The sequence below is a fragment of the Carex rostrata genome, chromosome 23, assembly GCF_964058835.1.
Source record: "Carex rostrata chromosome 23, lpCarRost1.2, whole genome shotgun sequence".
NCBI classification, from domain to species: domain Eukaryota; kingdom Viridiplantae; phylum Streptophyta; class Magnoliopsida; order Poales; family Cyperaceae; genus Carex; species Carex rostrata.
This window is the reverse complement of record NC_135940.1, coordinates 8624764-8647071: the sequence shown is the minus strand read 5'-3', so window position 1 is coordinate 8647071 and position 22308 is coordinate 8624764. Positions and strand designations below refer to the sequence as shown.

General features: G+C 37.2%; 1 protein-coding gene across 1 annotated transcript; it reads left to right on the top strand.

Annotated features, from left to right (window-relative positions):
- Nucleotides 1–220: 220 nt before the first annotated feature.
- LOC144574657 (uncharacterized) lies at nt 221–841 on the top strand. The gene has a single exon (XM_078324665.1). It carries the CDS (start codon nt 221–223, stop codon nt 839–841), a length of 621 nt encoding a protein of 206 aa, XP_078180791.1.
- The last annotated feature ends 21467 nt before the right edge of the window (nt 842–22308 follow it).

Below are 22308 nucleotides of genomic sequence, written 5' to 3'. Positions count from 1 at the left end.
TGTAGCTGACTCCGTTTTGTTATTTTCTTTTCCTTTCTGTTGGCGACGTAGGTTGACGTTTCAAGGAAAGGTGTGAAGATGCTTATATAATCACGCTCCGGATGGTAAAAATTTGGGGTGTGACAAATACCTATTCGAGAAACCAGCATTAGTGGGTCGTAGTTCCAAATGGTTGCTACTCTTATCCGAATTTGATATTACCCATATCACTCAAAAGTCCATGAAAGCCCAAGTCATAGCTGATCATTTAGCTGACTCGGCCATTTCTGATCTAGAACCTGTAAACGAAGAATTCCCTGATGAAGATATATTATTTACCACCTCAAATACCTCACAATGTACCAATATAAATTTACCATGGAAGGTCTATTTTGATGGTGCGGTTAACAAACATGGGAAAGGTGTAGGGGCAGTTCTAGAATCACTATGGGGGAGTAAATACCCGGCTTCCACTAAAATACAATTTGAGTGTACTAATAACATGGCAGAATACGAAGCATGTGTACTCGAGTTAAAAATGGCTTTAGAACAAAATGTCACTCATCTCCTTGTCTTTGGTGACTCACTCCTTATAATCAGTCAAATAAAAGGGGAATTGAAAACTAAGGATAAAAAATTAATTTCATACTTTGAGTACTTAGAAAAATTAGTAGAGGAGTTTGTTGAAATTGAGTTCACCTACCTACCCCGAAACCGAAACTCTTATGCTGATGCCTTAGCCACACTAGCAGCCTGGATAGAATTAACCGATGAAACCATGACAATCCAAATAGATAGCCACAAAGAACCCTCATATTGCCTCCATATTGAAACTAGCAAATCACACGAAAACCTACCTTAGTACCATGACATAAAACAATACCTCAAGAACAAATCATTTCCAATAGAAGCCAATCAAACCGATAAACGTACGCTACAACGCTTAGCCATGCAGTTTACACTGTGTGGAAACCACCTTTATAAGAGATCTCCCAATCATATCCTCCTTCGGTGTGTCGATGAGACAGAGGCCCAAGAAATAATGCAAGAAGTGCACGCCGGAGTATGTGGTCCACACATGAACGGCTTGATGTTGGCCAAGAAAATAATGCTGCAAGGGTATTATTGGCTAACCATGGAGGCGGATTGTTGCAATTTCGTAAAGCGATGTCATGAGTGTCAAGTTCACGGTAACCTTATTCATGCCCCCTCCTCTTGTTTACATAACTTATCCTCCCCCTGGCCTTTCTCTGTGTGGGGAATTGATATTATCGGTAAAATTAACCCAAAGACATCGAATGGTCATGAGTTTATTCTAGTCGCTATTGACTATTTTACGAAATGGGTCGAAGCAGCATCATATTCCTCTATTACCGCAACACATGTGTCCAAGTTTATTAAAAATAACCTGATATGTAGGTATGGAGTGCCAAATAGAGAGAAAAGGAAAAAAAAATTAAGCAATCGATTTACCTGATCAAAGCCTTCGATCCTTCCCTCTGCTGGTTCACCGATAGCCTCTGCTGGTCCAATCCGTATCTGCTCCGTATTTATCCCTCAAAGCACCAACTTTAACAAAAAAAAATAATCAAATACAACATATTTCTATAGACAGCAAAATCCAAAAAATCTTTGTCAAACAAAATACGATGGTATAGACAGCAAGATTCATCTAGAATATGAATACGATTATTTATCCCTCAAGACAGCAAGAGAGGGAGAGAGAGAGAGAGAGACTTACAGGAGGGCGAAGAAGAAGCGGGAGAAAACTGGGAGAAAGGGCGGAGACCCGAAGGAGGAGAGGAGGGGAAGAGGTGGCTGGCTGTTGTATGGCGAGAGGAGGGGAAGAGGTGGCGCGGGTTAGGGTTTTGGCGCTGGCGCGAGGAGGAGAAAGGGCGGAGGCGCGCTTCTGTGGGTTTGGGGCGAAAAAAATTAATTCCGCTCTTTTAAAAAAAAAAAAAAAAACTTTCAGCGACCGGTAATGGCGCCGGTCGCAGATACGGTCGCTGAAAGTAATGGTTGTCGTTTATTTTTATTTTTCTTTTTTTTTTTTGGGGAAAATCAACTATCTGCGACCGGCGTCAGCCCCGGTCGCTGATACCGGTCGCAGTAAAACCGTTTTGTTGTAGTGGTGGTTGTCTTCTTTCTCCATGCACTAGGGGCTTTTTTATAGATAGAGAAGGTGCCTTGGCTGCCAAGGAGTGCCTTGATGTGGCCTAGCTGTCCAAGAGTAATGGCGTCGATGGATCTTAGCCATGAATCACGCCATATTAATTTCAGCCCTTAAAAGCAGCTCATTAATTTGAGAATCAGTCATTCATCAGATCTTTTGGACGTTATAAGTTCGTTTGATGCACTTTTGTACAACATAAAAGTTGTAGGTCTTTGTCTCACCTTTCCAACGCATATTCATGTGCCCAAATCTGAGTTTATATGACTCAACTATGATCAATTTACTCCAGGCGGTCCAGATTTCCAGAGCAAGCTGTAACGATAATATTTGTATCTCATTTTGTACGGACCTTATGATCATGATCCGTCCAGATTTTTGGTTTCATTCCTTCATGAATGTCGTAGGTATCTTCGTCTAGGTTTTATATAAATTTACATCACCCAAATCGGAGTTAGGATGACCGATATATGGTTGAAATTAATATTAACAGCTGTCCAGCTCATGTTGATCTTGGGATGATAACTTTAATCATCCCTCCATGATACACTAGATTTATGCCCAGACCTGAAACATAAATATTGTGCATATTTTTATGAACTTTCTAAGATAATTTATTTCATCTCAATTCGGCTCTATATGACAAACTTATGGCCCGAACACTGGTTGCTGCCAAGGATATCCTACCAGGATTGTCGGGAAAATATTTTTTGCATTGTGTTTTGTTCATTTCTTTACCATATTTTGCATCATGATTCTAGGAAAACTTCTAACATAAGAATTGAAGGTATCCTTTTATTATTTTCTCATAATTTTACTTTGTATAAAATTGGACCCGATTTGATCAATTTATGGTCAAAATAATGACAGGTGTCGGGGCAATCCAAATCACAGAGATGCACATTTTGAGTAATGTTGGACTACCATGGGCCCTTGATTCTAAGTTAGGTCCATTTTAGCGTGCCATGATGCATGTTATATTTTATGTGTCACATTTTTAGGCTAAAACAGTCTTGAGTTCGGTTTGAGCATTGGTAGGTCTACGGATACTGCTTCGGTTGTGCTCCCCATTTGGTATGGAATAGTCCTTGATAGGTCTAGTCTCTTCTTCATTAGCTTCCACTCAGTTGGGTGGAGCTTGTTGATTGTGTTGTAATCGTGGGTCCAGTAGAACTCCATTATTGGAAGACATCTCGGAAGGTTTGGGCAGAATTCCCTTAGAGGGGTCTTGCTTCCTTATGTACTTCCTCTTGACTGAAGTTGAGAGATGAGGGGTTAGCTTCTTGTTTGCGTTGAGAGCTAGACTGGATCTCGTGTATCCAGCCAGTGTATGCACCTACAAGAAGAAAATAAGAGATTGAGAAAGATTTAAGAAAAAAGATTAAGAAAAGAAAACTAAAAGAACTAAAATACCTAGATTCAGTTTGGTAACTTGGACACCTTAATGACAATGTAAAAATTCGTGAGAATTTTTACACCATCCCCGGCAACGACGCCAAAAAGCTTGATAGGGTGGAAATCAATGCTAATAATATTTATAACCCTAATTTCTACTTACTGTCGATTCACAAGCATATAAATCTACCATGTAGTATAGATTGGGGTGTCGATCCGCATGGATGGTGTATTAAGAGATCTAAGATGTAAACTAAGGTCTAGGTTATCGGTTCCTTTAGGTTGGTTCTTTGTGTTTGGTTGATTGTTTGTTGGTTTCTTAGTTGTAATGTTAGATTACAACAAAGAAATAGTAATAGATTAAGTGTTTAGAATATAGACTTCTAGGGAATCAGACATTTTATCATTCAAACTTGTTTAATCTAGGTTCTGGTTGTCATAACAATAGCGCATGGTTCTGTCACCATCCACATGCTATTGCTAATACATGTCAATTGCAAACTTACTCAATAGCATACGGCTCTGTCACCATCCGCACACGTTTGGGTAAACTATATAAAGTCTGGTTTCAACTCCAGTCAGAATCGCACACAGTTTGATCAGAACCGCACATGCCCGATACTGGTATCTCTACGATCTGAGAGTTATTAATTCTATCCTAGTGTTGATCTCTAGTCAGTCTCACAACACCCTAACTGAGTAAGTATCTGTCGGATACTTAGCACAATTGCATGTAGATTAATGATAAGTCCTAATTACTAATATTACAAAAGGATCAATTTAACTTGGTCGGTCCTTCCTCTAACCTTTGGTAATAGCAATAATGAAGATTACCCCACTATCAGGAATGCGACATTCGTTTGCTAAACCACTTCCCAATAGGTCCCTTAACTGTGGTTCGAATACAAGCGGTCAACCGGTCATTCTGTTCTACTTGTATCTAGGATAACTTATATTCTTTGGATATTGGTTAACCTCAATTATGTATGAGTGGATTGCGCACTCCAAGCATACGAGGTCATTTTAAGCACACAATAAACAAGAACACAAGGCATAAAATCTCAAAGAATTCAGATCAAGTGCAAAGATAATTATAAATGAACAACTAGATTAAACTATTACATGTCTTCACCTTAGAATAGGGTTGCTTAGCCGCTCATGGCGGGTTCAACAATAAAAGAAACAAAATACATAAAGAGGGAGAGCAATAGAGATAGATGGAGGGAGAACACGTATGATGTCTCTTATCTCATGCACGCCGTATTTACGCCTTGTTCCTTTCTTCTCTTCTAGTTGAGACTTTGCTAGTCCTTAGTGATTTTCTTTTGCATAGCCTCCACTATAGTGAAACCCTAGTTCTAAGTGCCCTGATATCACCATATTTGATCTATTGTTCTGACCAATTTCCGTACCAAAATCTGCATTTTAAACCATCAAATAGCGTCTATTACATTGAATATCTATAGAATGTGGTACTGCTGCGCTTTCATTCTTATTTTGCAGACAACTGGTGAAATCAGGGAAGTTACTGACATTCTGATACCCTGACGCTGGTGGTATCAGACCTGATGCTGGTAGCATCACGCCCTGACTTTACCACAGATGCGATGCGGGTCGAATCGCTATTGACGCAACTCGCATCAGAGTTTCCCAGCAAAGGCCCAAATTTGGAAGGGTCATTTGGGAAGGCTATAAAAGACCCCTCTCTGCCACTAACCAGATTCATTCAGAAAATTCAAGAAGTTCAAACTACCTAGCTCTTTGGAGTGTCGTTCAAGAAAGGGAGCTGAGGAGGGAAGATTTGAAGATTCCTCCTAGATCCATTTCTTCATTCGGTTTTATCATGATTTCTTCTCTTATCTCTTTCTTTATGATGCTTGAGTAGATCTTACTTGTTTCTAGGGTTGATGTAATCTAAAATTATGTTTGTAATGCATTGAACTTGAATTTGAGTTTTTCTTGCGTTTGTTTGCCTGAGTATTATTCTTCCATTGCTTGATTGAGATTGTTTGAATGAATCTTGATGTCTACTGTTGAATGTTTCTTGCATCTCTTCTAGTACTTTGACCTTGATGTTTCTTGCAATTAGATCAAGTATTTGAGGTAGATCTTAGATCCGAGAGGTGAGATCAATAGTAACTGAGAGGTAAAATTTCCATCTATTGAGAGATAGTGGATACCTTTAGCAAACCAGACAAATGACTTAGGTTGAACACCAGTAAACGAGAGTTTGAGGTTGTAGATCTAAGAAGGTGAAGTTGCACATCCTTACTAGGTTCATTAAGCCAATAAACGAGAGTTGAGGTTTAGGAATATTAGGTACGGTCAACAGATCCTTACACAAGTGAATAACTCAAAAACAGGCCAAATGCTAGATTCACTCGAGGACCACGCGGGTCGCGTCACAAGGGTCGCGTGCGAAAGCACGCGAATTGCGTGAGGGTCCAGAGAGGTAGAGTTGAGGATGAAATCTGAAACCCTAGAAACTTCATTTTAAAATCAAGTAAAACCAAACGTTTAATTGCTTTCCTTTTCTATTATTGAATTTAGGAATTTAAACAAATCAAACCAATCTTTTCTCAAATCTAGTACCTAACTGAGACAAGCAAGGGTTCAGAGTTGAACTGTACCGTCCCTATGGATCGATACCTGATTGTACTATTGAATGAAAGTTGTGCACTTGCAACCCAATTCGAAAGCTAAATCACAGTTTAAAAGGGTATAGTTAGCTGTACCTGAAACTTTGTGTATATGCTTGAGTGTGAACATGCTCTCAAATGTGTATATTCTTCTGTGGTTCGAGAGAGAGTTCTTTCCCAGGCGTCCAATTGCTTAAATAGACCTTGATTAGGAAGTTAGACCTGTAACTGTTGTTCTGGCAGTTTTTGCGTGCGGATGCTGGAATAGCATGCAGTTTGGCTGAGATCTGAATGGGCGGGATAACGGTCTGCGGTAGCGTTTCTGGATAGCATGCAGATGGAGGCATCCGTGCGCCTGAGGCTGAGGTGTCAAAATTGCGTGTTTTATGCCTGTTTTTGCTCCAAGATCATTGAAAATCTGCAATTCTCTAAAATCAAGTGAAATAACAAAAAAAAATCTGATTCTCTATAAAATAAGTAATTGTAACTCGATAAATGGCGATAATATAGACTAAGTGATAGGGAAAATAGTGACATATTTGACCCCTATCAGCTCCCTTGGCAGGACATAGATTAGATAGCACCTCGAGATTTAATTAGGAATTTATTTATTACTTCTAATGAATAGGGTTTAGGGTTATTACTTAGCGAGTAATAGGGGAATATAATTAATTAGATTGGTGTGAGTGGTTTGATTACATTATATCCTGTGATAATCAGAATTGTCCCCCACAAGCTGGCCTTAGAGTCGAAAAACCTTTAAAATACGCATAGAACCAAACCCAAGTAATATGTGGAGAATTATAGTATCGGTATGTGGCTCTGCTCTGCGGGGTGGTCTACATCACATACGGCAGTGACAAAAGGCCGTATGCGGTAGTGATAATGAGTTAATTAGAAGGAATTCATCCAAAACTCTAGAGGATCCAAAATTTCACATGGTTTATAGCAATTGGCATCTCCACCTATATCCTTGCCAGAGTAAACTGTAAAATCACCTGTAACTTTATCATTATTATTATTATTTATTATCTAATTAGTATTCACGCAACCCAAACAAACCCTTAGAACCTAGACTAGTGTTATTATTGTTAAACTACTAAGATCTATCCATCGACACCCGATACTACTACACGGTAGTAGGGGTGGCAACGAGTTGTTAAAGAGCGAGCTAGGTCACACTCGTACTCGGCTTGTTAGTATATCAAGCTGAGCGAGCGAGTTTGGATTTTAGGTCCCGAGCTAAAACTATTGCTCAAGACCGACTCGTGGTTTGTCCGAGCGAGCCAAGCTAGCTCGTTACTAGCTTGGCAGATTTATAAATTTGTATATTTATTTTCCTGCTATATCTTAAATTTTTATAACACATCTTATCAATTATGGCTAAAATAAAATAATATTTATATGACTAATTACTGAGGAATACTCTTAATTCAATTATAATTAAGCAAATCAAATACTATAAATTAACTTTACAGCTAAATTCATACATACAAATATATCAAAATCCAAAATTCATACAAATATATTCACAGAATAAATTCATGCATATCAAACCAAACAAATTCATACAAATTAACTTAATTGCTTATAATTAATTCACACATATTCCATACAAAATTACCAATCAACTTAAACACAGTCCAAAGTGCAATTATCATAACACTGGCTATAACATCCATAGACCATAATATCCCTAATCTGAAGTGGACGGATCCGATTAAACTATGTATATTAAATAGCTCGTTAACGACCGAGCTGGCTCGTGCCATGCTAGGCCAAACTCAAACTCATTAATTCTGGCTCGAGTATATAGCGAGCAAGCTAATTTTAACTCGATCCACTAACGAACGAGCTGTTACCAATCGATTCACGGGCGAATACCAAGCGGGCCACGAGCCACGAGCTTTTTTGTCAGTCCTACACAGTATGATTATGCGCTTGTAATCTGACAGAGTAGCATTAGAGTAACTAAGTATATATTTATATATACTAAAAGTTAGTAGTCTCATTTAGAGTCATCAGACACCATCAGATCGTCTCCTCTCATGATTTGTGTCTCTCTTCCCGACCTCTCCTTCAAATCCTCTATCAGATTCGCCAGTCTCTCTCTATCGGATCCACGTCACCACCGCTAGGTTTCTCCAAATGACAGGGCTTCAGCCATTTTTGCCTGCTTCCATGATATCCTTGTCTCTAAGTTCCTTCCACCGTCTCTTGGTCCCATTGATTAGATCTAAACTTTATTCATATTTATATACCTTTTCCTTTTGTGATTATCTGTGTATTATTTTTACTTGATAATTGAGCTCAGTAAATATACATTGTTGTTTGCTTGTTTCCTAATGCGAAAAGGTACTTTCTGCTGAAATTGACCTCACTTTCTACTGAAATTAGGACAGTTGTTTTATTTTATTTTATTTTTAAAAAGCTTTTGATTTTGATATAATTGAAATTTGTCTGATCTAATCTAGCACCAATTTCACGATGCTATTACATATTGTTCTAGGTTTAGTTTTGATATAATTGAAATTTGTATTTTAGATTTAGTTTTTTGTATTATATTGTTCTAGGTTTGTTTATCAGAGAAGCTGTTACGTATGCTATCACAGTGATATATTATCCTCTTTCTTGGAGCCCTTAAAGCATCTTCATTCCAACAATTAAAATTAACTTCTAAACAACTGTCAAGCACTAAATAGAACACATCTGGTTAATAGAATTTGCCTAACTCTAGTACTAGATTAACTGTCACAGTTTCTTTATTTAAACATATATTACGAGGATAAAACATCACTCTTTATGTCTTATTGGATAAATGTACAACAACAACAACAACAACAACAACAACAAAGTCTTTAGTCCCAAACGAGTTGGGGTAGGCTAGAAATGAAACCCAATCACAATCAAACAATAAAGATAAGTAATAAAAATAAAAGTGAAAGTGAAAGTGGTAGTAATAATGCTAATACTAATATTAACTATATTCTACCTAATCGTAGAGGTCAAAGTCCTAAGCTTACATCCTAGACTCCAACTTCCTACTCCTATGACCTAAGACCTATAATACTACCTCTAAATAATCCCTAACCAGCACTAGGTCATGGTTCTGGTACGTGGATCGCTAGCTTCCACGCGCTCATGTCCGAAGCCGACTCCTTAGCTATATTCCACTCCTTCAAGTCTCTTTTTACTGCTTCATCCCATGTCAATCGTGGCCGACCTCTGCCTCTCCTTGTGTTTTCGATACGCCTTATAATTCCAGTACGCATCGGTGCTTCAGGAGGCCTCCTTTGGAGATGTCCAAACCATCTCAAACGATTTTGGATGATCTTCTCTTCAATCGGTGCTACCCCAAATCTGTCACGTATATCATCATTTCTGATGCGGTCTCGTCTTGTATGCCCACAACTCCAACGCAACATACGCATCTCTGCTACACTTATCTTCTGAACATGTTGCCTTTTAGTAGCCCAACATTATGCACCATAGAATATCGCAGGTCTGATAACCGTCCTGTAGAATTTGCCTTTGAGCTTTTGGGGGACTTTTCTGTCACATAGAATGCCAGATGCCTGTCGTCATTTGACCCACCCCGCTCGAATCCTATGACTAACATCTTCATCAATCTCACCATCACTCTGCAACATCGACCCTAGATATCGAAAGGTGTCCTTCCTAGGCACTACTTGTCCATCCAAAGTGACATCTCCATCATCTGACCGGACACCGCTGAACTCGCACCTCATATACTCGGTTTTAGTCCTACTAAGTCTAAAACCCTTCGATTCTAGAGTTTGTCTCCACAACTCTAGTTGCCTATCAACTCCTATCCTACTCTCGTCGATTAGCACCACATCATCAGCAAAGATCATACACCAAGGGATCTCCCCTTGTATGTCCCTTGTAACTTCGTCCATCACCAGGGCAAAAATGTAGGGGCTCAAAGCTGACCCTTGATGTAGTCCTATCTTAAGAGGAAAGTCATTGGTTTCGCTATTGCATGCTCTGACACTAGTCACAACGTCATCGTACATATCCTTGATGAGGGTAACGTACTTTGTTGGAACTTTCTTCTTTTCAAGAGCCCACCACATAACATTCCTCGGTACTTTGTCGTACGCTTTCTCCAAGTCGATAAATACCATGTGTAGATCCTTCTTCTGCTCCCTATATCTTTCCATAAGTTGTCTTATCAAGAAAATCGCCTCCGTGGTCGACCTCCCAGGCATGAAACCAAATTGGTTCTTCGTAACGCTTGTAACTTTTCTTAAGCGATGCTCGATGACTCTCTCCCAAAGCTTCATTGTATGACTCATAAGCTTAATCCCTCTGTAATTTGTACAACTTTGAATATCTCCCTTATTCTTGAAGATTGGTACTAATATGCTTCTCCTCCACTCGTCAGGCATCTTGTTTAATCTGAAAATGCTATTGAACAACTTAGTTAGCCAAGCTACTCCTACGTCTCCAAGGCACCTCCACACCTCGATGGGGATGTTATCAGGCCCCAACGCCTTGCCTACTTTCATCCTTTTTAACGCCTCCTTCACCTCAAACTCTTGAATTCTCCTAACAAATCTTTTGTTGGTGTCATTAAAAGTGTCATCCAACTCGATCGTGGTGCTATCATCCTCTCCATTGAATAGCTTGTCGAAGTATGCTCTCCATCTATTCTTTATCTCGTCATCCTTCACCAGAAGTCCACCATTCTCGTCCTTAATGCATTTAACTTGATTAAAGTCTCTCGTCTTTCTCTCGCGGAGTTTAGCTATCCTATAAACGTCCTTTTTGCCCTCCTTTGTACTTAGCTTCTGATATAGATCTTCATACGCACAACCCCTTGCTTCACTCACCGCCTTCTTTGCGTTCTTTTTTGCCGCTTTGTACTTTTGAATGTTGTCCTCACTCCTGTGATGATACAAGCATTTGTAGCATTCCTTTTTCTCCTTGATAGCCTTTTGCACGTCCTCGTTCCACCACCAAGTATCTTTAGGTTCTCGTTTATTTCCTCTTGTCACTCCAAACACCTCTATAGCCACCTTTCGAACGCAAGTTGCCATCTCCTCCCACATGTGATTTGCTTCTCCTTCTATGTTCCATGCCCCTTCTCCAATCACCCTATCCTTAAACACCCGTGAGGCATCCCCGTTGAGCTTCCACCATTTCGTCCTTGTGATTCTAGCGCCTTTGTCCTACCGAACACGTATCCGAAGATGAAAATCGAATACCAGAAGCTGGTGTTGTGAAACAATACATTCTCCAGGTATCACCTTACAATCTACGCAAGCTCGCTTGTCCTCTCTCCTAGTAAGGACAAAATCGATCTGACTAGAGTGTTGGCCACTACTGAAGGTAACTATATGGGATTGTCTCTTTCTAAAGAAAGTGTTAGCTAACATGAGGTCATAAGCTATGGCGAAATTCAAGATCTCTTCTCCTTCTTGGTTCCTATCGCCATATCCAAAACCTCCATGCACCCTCTCAAATCCCCCACTAGTTGTACCAACATGGCCATTAAAATCTCCTCCTATGAAAAGTTTCTCACTACTAGGCACCCCTCTAACCATGCCATCAAGATCTTCCCAAAATTCCCTCTTGGCAGCCTCACTTAAACCTACTTGTGGGGCATACGCACTAATGACGTTCAAAACCTTATGCACAACTACCAACTTAACTAGAATGATCCTATCCCCTTGTCTCCTAACGTCGACAACTCTGTTCTTGAGGCTCTTATCAACTAAGATGCCCACTCCATTCTTGTTTCGTTCTTTTCCTGTATACCATAGTTTGAAGCCTGTATCCTCCACCTCATTCGCCTTCTGGCCCGTCCATTTAGTCTCCTGAACGCATAAGATATTTACACGTCTCCTAATCGCAGTATCAACTATCTCTCTTAGCTTACCTGTTAAGGTCCCTACATTCCAACTACCTAAACGAATCCTACTTTCCTCTGCTAGCTTCCTTGCCCTCCGCACCTGTCGAGTAAGGTCCGAAGACCCTTGCTCATTTACCACTACATCCGGGCGCCGATGTAGCGCGCCACTAATGAGGTGACGACCCGGCCCTTGCTCATTTAACACCACACCCGAGTTCCGATATGGCGCGTCACTATGAGGGTTACGCCCCAACGAAATATCTATGGGTTTCATTTCATAAGAGAATGGTTGGTTTTTTACCGCTGGCTCGCCAAGCCTATCACGAACCCTCCTCCTTTATCCTGGCTTGGGACAGACTGTGCAGGAACTACACAGGAGGAGTTTTATTGGATAAATGTACATGATCACAAAATACTCTATGTACCAGAAGCTTGCAAGAACATCACCACAAAATACTCTGACAAGGAAAGATGCTTCAAATATGGTTTTGTACATGGTATGTTGTTTATGTTTTCTTATCTTGTATGATTTTTCATTTACTTTGTTTTTTGTCTGTATTGGATAAATGTACATGATACCAGCATGAACTTTATATTTCTAGTCTAGTTCAATGATGAGAAGGAATGGCTTTTTAGCACAAAATCCAACCGTAATCCTAACCATCACCGTAATTCTACTATGCCTGAATCTAGGTTGTCTGTCGGGCCGGGTCAGGTGTAAGACAGGGCAGTGCGCTGTTTGACTCAACCAATGCATTTGCCTTGTCTTTGTGTGGTTGTTTTTTTATTTGACCATGCATGTTACCATGGGAAGCAAGAGATACATGCACCATGTGAAATTTTGTTTAGCTGCCAAGTCACCGTTGCGTGAACTTTCGTGCTACTACTTAATGGGGGCCGGGAGGGGTAGATGAAGAATCTGTGTTGTTTGTACTATAAAAAATGTGGTTTATTCAGAATGGTATCTTATAAGGGTGATGTGGATTAGGGAGGTACAAGTGTTAGGTAATAGATATAGCTGCTTTGCCATGACAATTTTGATGCTACATTTATGTTTTTTTTTTCCTCATCTATTGTGCTAGTTGAATTGAGAATTTTGTGAAGTTAAAGGAGTTTTGTACTTCATATAATTCAGTTCATGTTGTTATAATTTTAGTTCCTAGTTCATCAGCTATTGGGAGCTTGGTGGCATCAGCCGAAGACACTTCCTCGAACCAGAGAAGACTATCTTTCTATGGCCACGACGTACTCGGCAAGCAAATTTCTTTTCTGTACTGATATCCACAATTGAACATCAAGAAAGCCAATAAAAAAATAAGAAAAATGAAATATCAGTATCACAAATCATAACAAATCATAATCAAGCTTAATCTGGTTGGTGCAAAAGTCAATTCATTTTCTACACTTAAGAATAACAATTATTTTTCTTCAAATACAGCTTGAAGCTGGTATTCAGCAAGCTTTGTAATCCTTAAACACATTAGGACCTGGGACTCAAAATGAACCTAGAAAATATAGGCTAATTTAGTTGGTGACTAATCGTAATTGAGGTCCAATGTAGGCTAATAAGCTTTTCTACACAGCTAGAATTTTTTTTTTTTTTTGAAATATCAGTCTCTCACTTACTCCCTTCTCTAATTCAATGGCCTTGAATTTGGGATACATTGAAATTTGGTCTTATAATGTGAAGGTGGAGATTGACAAACAATACCAAGGGCTAGAGAGGAAATCCGATAGAGAGAGACTGGCGAATCTGATAAAGGATTTGAAGGAGAGGCCGAGAAGAGAGACACAAATCATGAAAGGAGAGGGCCTGATAGTGTCGGTGCTTGATGAACCATATATTAACGCATTATTTGACACATAGTTGACCCAAAACTTGCCTTAATCATCATGTTTTGTTGCATTTTATCTGTCATTTCGTTTATTTTTAGTTAATGTTACTCAAGACACAAGATACTGCGCAAGTTATTAATTATTGCAGAATTAGAGCACGAAACCGCGCGATCTGCATGTGCACAGAAGATCAAGAATATCAAGCCGAATGAAGAAAAAAATGGATCTATGATTTTGCTGCCAACTAATGCATTTCATATTTGGCTGCCGCATCAATTCTTACCAATTAATTTATTTTCTGATTGGTGGCCGAGATTTGGCAGGAGCTATTAATTAGAGATTGATTTAATTATGGCAGATTGGCACATTTCTCTCTTATGGCAAATTAAGGCAATTGGATTGCTGTGTATATGGCGCAATTGATTTTATTACCAAAAGTTTGGATTTGAGTAGAGCTGATATATTCGGCTCTGACTGGGACTTGGGGGCATCTTTGTTTTTAGCATTTTTAATTCGGTTACTTGGAATTTCATTGGGATATTCGGCCAGAGGCAAACCGAAGGGAATTGAAGAAAAGGTGAAGGCTCGGCAGAGACAAAACCGAAAGCAAGGGAAGAATATTTGATTAAGGGAGGTTTTAATTTTCCTTCTTCTTTTATTTTTCTGATTTTAATGAAATCGAATATGACTTGTGCTTGTGTTGAAAGTATGCTTGGCTAAACATTTTATCTAGGGATATGGGAGTAACTTGACACTTTTGTTATGTTAATTTAGTTGTTTGAATTTATTTGTGGTTGTGATGTTGAATTGTTTATGAATTCTTGAATGGTTTGTTTAATTATTTCTTATTTTATTAAGGGATTCACTAATATTAAATTGAGACCGAAAGGAGAAATTTATATTAGAAGTACTTTTTAAAATAGCGATAGTTATGCAAACAATACTAGGTAAATTTGGTGATGGACCGAAAGGAGAAATTGAATTGCTCGAACAACATAAACAAACTTAAGTACTCGGAGCTACGAAAGTAGTCCAAAAGGCTTTTGGGGAAAAACATGGGTTATCAAATAGCTTAATGGATTTAGATTAAAACTGGTAAGCCACGAACGTAGGAGACCTATTTAATCTAGATACGGTGCGAAGCCACGAAAGTGGATAAATATTTACCTTAGGATAATACCCCCCCTCAACAATTGCAACCCAAATATTAGAAAAACAATTAGAAATACATAATTAAAAGTATCATAGTGAAACCATAATCCTAGATATTCATTCCCTCTTATTTTTCTCATCATTTTCTGTTTCTGGAATTCAATCTGCATTCTATCAATTTAAGTTGCATTCAGACAATTCATCCTGCATTCTGTCTGGAATTCAGGCTGAGGTTCTGGAATTTAGTCTGCATTAGTTTATAATTTATCCTGCATTTAGTTAATTCATTCAGCATTTTTATAATTCAGTTTATAACAAAATCACTCAATATTTGCTTCTCTAGATTATTGAAAACCGGTAAACCAGTACTTACAATACCTCTCTGTGGTTCGATACCCAAATTACTAAGCAATAAGATCGTGCGCTTGCAACCGAATTTTATTGGAATTAGGGATTAAATTGTTAAGCTACCAAAATCACATCAGTGCTGAGAAAGGAGAGGAGCGAAAAGAGGCAATTTAAGGCTGGGGCTAAGAGAGAGAGAGAGAGTTCGCATGAGAGAGAACTATGGGAGTTGGGATTTTACCAAACTGGACACCTCCAGTATTGGAGAAGTGATCAATAGAAATTCAGTGACATTTTTTAGTTTTGATCAAATCAAATCTACACAAATCTAAATTCAGATTGGACGGTCACAGACGCAAAACAGACCATTTAATTTGCGAAGTAGCGTAGCCTTACTATATATATATATATATATATATATATATGAGGAGGGTTCCAATGCCTCATGCCTTTCATATCTCATCATACCTCATATATATATATATATATATATATATATATATATAGAGAGAGAGAGAGAGAGAGAGTGACGAATATGCATTCGGTAGCATATAAGCTGATATGCATACGGTCCAAATTTGAAATTTCAAAACTAAAAAAGTCGATCTGAACCGTTCCTCTTGTTCTCCATATTAATATGTGCTTGGAGACCAAATTTTATTTTTTCTAAATTTTTTTTACTATTTATTAAGCCACTTTGAAAATTGTTAATCCAACGGTGGCTTAACAAAACAGTAAAATCAGCAGCCACTTTGAAAATTTTATATTAATATGCACATTAGTCACTATATATATATATATATATATATATATATATATATAGAGAGAGAGAGATGGGCTATGGTGCATTGCAATGCATAGGCCATGGTGTGCATTGGACCATAAATCACCGATTCAAAGTCCAAATGACCGATCCAAACCGTTCATCTTGTTCTCCATATTAATATGTGCTTGGAGACCAAATTTTATATTTTTTGGAATTTTTGTACTATTTATTAAGCCACTTTGAAAATCGCTGATCCAACGGTGACTGTTTGGAACAGTAAAATCAGAGGCCACCGTTGGATCAGCGATTTTCAAAGTGGCTTAATAAATAGTAAAAAAATTCCAAAAAATATAAAATTTGGTCTCCAAGCACATATTAATATGGAGAACAAGATGAACGGTTTGGATCGGTCATTTGGACTTTGAATCGGTGATTTATGATCCAATGCACACCATGGCCTATGCATTGCAATGCACCATAGCCCATCTCTATATATATATATATATATATATATATATATATATATATTTCGACCGTATGCATAGAGGGCCTCTATTCAACGGTTCAATATTTAAGTTTTTAAAATTCTAACGGTCAATCTGAACCATTCAACATGATCTCCATATAAATATGTACTTGCAAACCAAATTTTACATTTTTTAGAATTTTTTTAATATTTTTTTAGATAGGTAGAATATCACTTGATCTGAATGGTACAGAATTTCCACATCAAGTGTTTTTGTACCTATCTAAAAAAATAGTAAACAAATTCTAAAAAATGTAAAATTTGGTTTGCAAGTACATATTCATATGGAGATCATGTTGAACAGTTCAGATCGACCGTTAACAAAACAGTAAAATCAGCAGTCACCGTTTGGATTGTTTCTGAATTTTTTTACTATTTATTAAGCCACTTTGAAAATTGTTGATCCAACGGTGGCTTAACAAAACAGTAAAATCAGCAGTCACCGTTGGATCAGCAATTTTCAAAGTGGCTTAATAAATAGTAAAAAAATTCAGAAAAATGTAAAATTTGGTCTCTAAGCACATTATGGAGAACAAGATGAACGGTTCGGATCGACGTTTTGGATTTTGAAATTTTAAATTTGGACCGTATGCATATTGGGCCATATGTATACTAATGCACATTAGTCACTCTATATATATAGAGAGATAGAGAGAAAGATGAGCTACGCTACTCCATGGAGTAAAACGTATTGGTGCTCCATGGCACTATATTTTTATTTTAAAAATCCAAACGACCGATCCGAACCACTCGACATGATCTCCATATTGAAATGTGCTTGGAGACCAAATTTTATATTTTTTGGAATTTTTTTACTATTTATTAAGTAATTTTGAAAATCTCTGATTCGATGGTCCAGAAATTTTTACTTTTTTTTATTGTTCATAGCAAAACAGCAATTTTCAAAATTGCTTAATAAATAATAAAAAAATTCCAAATATGTAAAATTTGGTCTACAAGCACATTTCAGTATGGAGATCACATCTAACAGTTCGGATCAGTCATTTGGACTTTCTAAATGAAAATACGGTGTGGAGTACCAACGCATTTTACTTCATGGAGTAGCGTAGCTCATCTTATATATATAGAGAGAGATGGGCTACGGTGAGTTGCGAAGTAAAACGCATTTCTACTTCACGCCGTATTTTTATTTTGAAAGTCCAAACGACCGATCTGAACCGTTAGATGTTTAATCCATATTAAAATGTGCTTGGAGACCAAATTTTACATTTTTTTTGAATTTTTTTACTATTTATTAAGCATTTTTTAAAATTGTTGTTTTGCTGTGAACAGTAAAAAACAGTAAAATTTTCTGGACCATCAGATCAGTGACTTTCAAAATTGCTTAATAAATAGTAAAAAAATTCCAAAAAATGTAAAATTTGGCCTCCAAGAACATTTCAATACGGAGAACAAGATGAACGGTTCGGATCGACATTTTGAACTTTAAAATCGCAAAATATGAGCGTGAAGTAAAATAGTCGCTTTACTTCGCAACTCACCGTAGCCCACCTCTATCTATATATATATAGATATATATTCCAAAAAATATAAAATTTGGTCTCCAAGTAGATTTTAATATAGATTAAACATCTAACGATTTGGATTTGTTGTTGTTGTTCGTACAATAATCATTTTCGTCTATTTGACTAATTTGCAAAAACATACAATTATTGAATTTTACGATTTCTTCTATTTTAAGATTATGTAGGTTCAAGAAGAGTTGGAATTGCAAGGTAATATGCTTGGACTGAAGAAATCACGAACACTTTTATCAAGAATACGAATTGTAAAATCAGAAGCTTGGTAAAGTAAGTTTGAGGTTGTTTTCACAGAGGTAAAACGTTAGTAACATTTGTAAAACGTTGTAACGTTTTAACCTGTCAAAAACGCTGAAGTAAAAGCTTGATTAAACTCAGAAACAACTTAAAACATTGTAACGTTTTTACCAAACATTATAACGTTTTAGGATTGTCTGTATTAATGCTAAATTCAAATTTAAAACGTTGTAACGTTTTAATTAATTCTGAGCTTCAAATAACACCTATTTTGATCAAGTTTTTACAGGAGAAAACGTTACATAACATTTTACAAACGTTACAACATTTTACAAACGTCAGAAAATTAAAACCCTAAATCGCACTTTGAACTAAAACGTTGGTAACGTTTTATGTCAAACAACTCATTTTTGAGCTGACACTATAAATAGAGCAGTGGGGTTTCTTCCCCACTGATCTGAGCCGACCCTAATCTTCTAAAAAGCGATTTTCTGATAGCTTAGCTTACTCTATTGTTGTGAGAGCTTAAAACTTCAAAATCCCTCAAACCCACTTCACTAATCTCAACTTAGATTAGGTTAGAGTGATCTATTGAGCGTTTCTCTTGAGTAGCTTGAACTAAGAGACCTTGTTCTCATCTCTTTGAGTTGGTCGTTTGACTTCCCTCTTGGTGTGTAAGGGCTCAACGGTTCACAAGTTGTAATCCTTTCGTATTAGGTAATAGAAAGGCGCACCACTCAAGGTTGCGAAGCCCCGGAGACGTAGGTCTTTGTTTTGCCGAACTCCGTTAACATCCTGCGTGTCAAATTTCTCTAAACTCATCTATTTACTTTCAATTACAATTTAATTTTAGTTTTTGAGCAATTAGAGGTGCCCCTAAGTGTAACAGTTGTTTGAACATCACATATGCTAATATAGCCCCGGAAGCACCTCGGTCGAAGTGCTTCCGGTAGAAAATTAGCCACACTCTATATATATATATTATATAGAGTGTGGCTAATATATTATATAGAGTGTGGCTAATTTTCTACCGGAAGCACTTCGACCGAGGTGCTTCCGGGGCTATATTAGCATATGTGATGTTCAAACAACAAATCCAAACTGTTAGATGTTTAATCTATATTAAAATCTACTTGGAGACCAAATTTTACATTTTTTGGAATTTTTTTACTATTTATTAAGATGGTTTGAAAATCGCTGTTTTTATTAAAATTCTGCACCATAAAAAAACAGCGACTTTCAAACCATCTTAATAAATTGTAAAAAAATTCCAAAAAATGTAAAATTTGGTCTCCAAGTAGATTTTAATATAGATTAAACATCTAACGGTTTGGATTTGTTGTTTGAACATCACATATGCTAATATAGCCCCGAAAGCACCTCGGTCGAAGTGCTTCCGGTAGCAAATTAGCCACACTATATATATATATATATGGCTTGTTGGTTTATAATTAATGTTGTGATATATGTTGTTGTTAGGTACAATATGCATTATGCATGTTGTTTATTTATATATTGGTTAATTGATTGCATATTTAAAATTATTAGTTCAAATGATGGGTTTCAAAAATGACTAGCAAATGGAGACTAGCTAGCTCCTAATAGGGGTGTAATTAAATATATATATATATATATATATATATATAGAGCTAGGCTACGGTGAGTTGCGAAGTAAAGCGACTTTTTTACTTCACGCTCATATTTTGCGATTTTAAAGTTCAAAACGTCGATCCGAACCGTTCATCTTGTTCTCCATATTGAAATGTGCTTGGAGACCAAATTTTACATTTTTTGGAATTTTTTTACTATTTATTAAGCAATTTTGAAAGTCGCTGATCTGATGGTCCAGAAAATTTTACTGTTTTTTACTGTTCACAGCAAAACAGCAATTTTAAAAAATGCTTAATAAATAGTAAAAAAATTCCAAAAAATGTAAAATTTGGTCTCCAAGCACATTTCAATATGGATTAAACATCTAACGGTTCGGATCGGTCACTTGGACTTTCAAAATAAAAATACGGCGTGAAGTAGAAACGTGTTTTACTTCGCAACTCACCGTAGCCCACCTCTATATATATATATATATATATATATATATAGATAGATAGAGAGAGAGAGAGAGAGATAGGCTAATGTGCTTCCGGTAGCATATGGGCCGAAATGCTACCGGTCTAAATTTGAAATTTCAAAATCCAAAAAGTCGATCTGAACTGTTCATCTTGTTCTCCATATTAATATGTGCTTGGAGACCAAATTTTACATTTTCTGAAATTTTTTACTATTTATTAAGCCACTTTGAAAATCGCTGATCCAACGATTTTACTGTTTTGTTAAGCCACCGTTGGATCAGCGATTTTCAAAGTGGCTTAATAAATAGTAAAAAAATTCAGAAAAATGTAAAATTTGGTCTCCAATCACATATTAATATGGAGAACAAGATGAACGGTTCAGATCGACTTTTTGGATTTTGAAATTTCAAATTTGGACCGGTAGCACTTCGGTCCATATGCTACCGGAAGCACATTAGCCTCTCTCTCTCTCTCTCTATATATATATATATATATATATATATATAAAAATCACCAACGGTTCAAATTAAAACATATGTCAAAGATAAGATAACAGCGCCAATGCAAGCAAAAACAAAAACAAAAACGATGGTGTATGTGACTTTTGTCATCGACAAACAGATCCAAAATTCATTGTGTTAAGAACCTCTGCTATTGCTTTAAAAAATACAAGCGATGTCATTGAATACGCAACGGCCCCAATTTATAACGTCGTTATGTAAGCAACGCCATCGATTGGTTACTCTAAGCGATAGCATACGTGCGCAACGCCATCGGATCCGACCGGATGGAAAAAGTGAACACTTTTCCTATCGGGGTGGTAGGCAACGATTCAAAATCTGATGGCAGAACGCAATTTCAACCGATATAGAAGTGTTTTTCTCTAGTAGCATCTATAGATGATATTATGGCCTTTGCTTTCTCCTTGTCTATCAAACCACAAAAAACCTTCTTGATCACCTTTGGTGCCTTTGCTTGGTGCCTTTGGAAACAAAGAAACTTAATATGTTTACAAAATAAAACTGCCCCTCTGGTAGACATATTATTCTTTCAATACTCACTACAATGGTTTATTGGACAGGCTTAGGTGTTGATAATGAAGATCTGAACCAGTGGATGCCTAGAGACACTTCCCTCATCCCAATGCAGGCTATCTCACCTAATGCTGAAACACAAGTGATATTCCTTTCTGATGATAAAGATGATAGCTCCCAGTCCTAAAAATCTCTCTAAGAATGATACTGCAGATGAATATTTTTTGTTTTACCTCTCCCAGTTTGTGTTATGTTTACGTTGAAAACTCAGTAGTATTTCATAACTATGCTATGTTGCTGCCTCCAGTGTGGAGGGTTGCTTGTTTGTTATGTTTTGTTGCTTCCTATTTTGGTGAGATTGACTATGTCAGCTTAAACTTGCTTTTACGCTTGAGTGTAATTTTAATAGTTTCGTAGTGAAACGGGCTTTCAGCCTTTTTACAAAAAAAAAAAGTGATGAAATACTAAACAGCTCCAATTTATATTGCATTTTAGCTTCTCCTTTCTGATGTTCTTTGTTGAAGTATCAGCACCGAAAGGCTCAAGCCCTAATTTAATTTTTAGATTATTCATGAAATTACTCAATCAACTTATATTGGCGGTAATGAAAAGACTACTAGAATATTCTAATGTAGTACCATGAAAACTCTAGATGAATCAAAACGATATTAGCAAAAGTTGGTAGAATAATGTAGAACTTGTCAACCGACTTAGATGTTGTATAAATAGGATGTAGGTGTC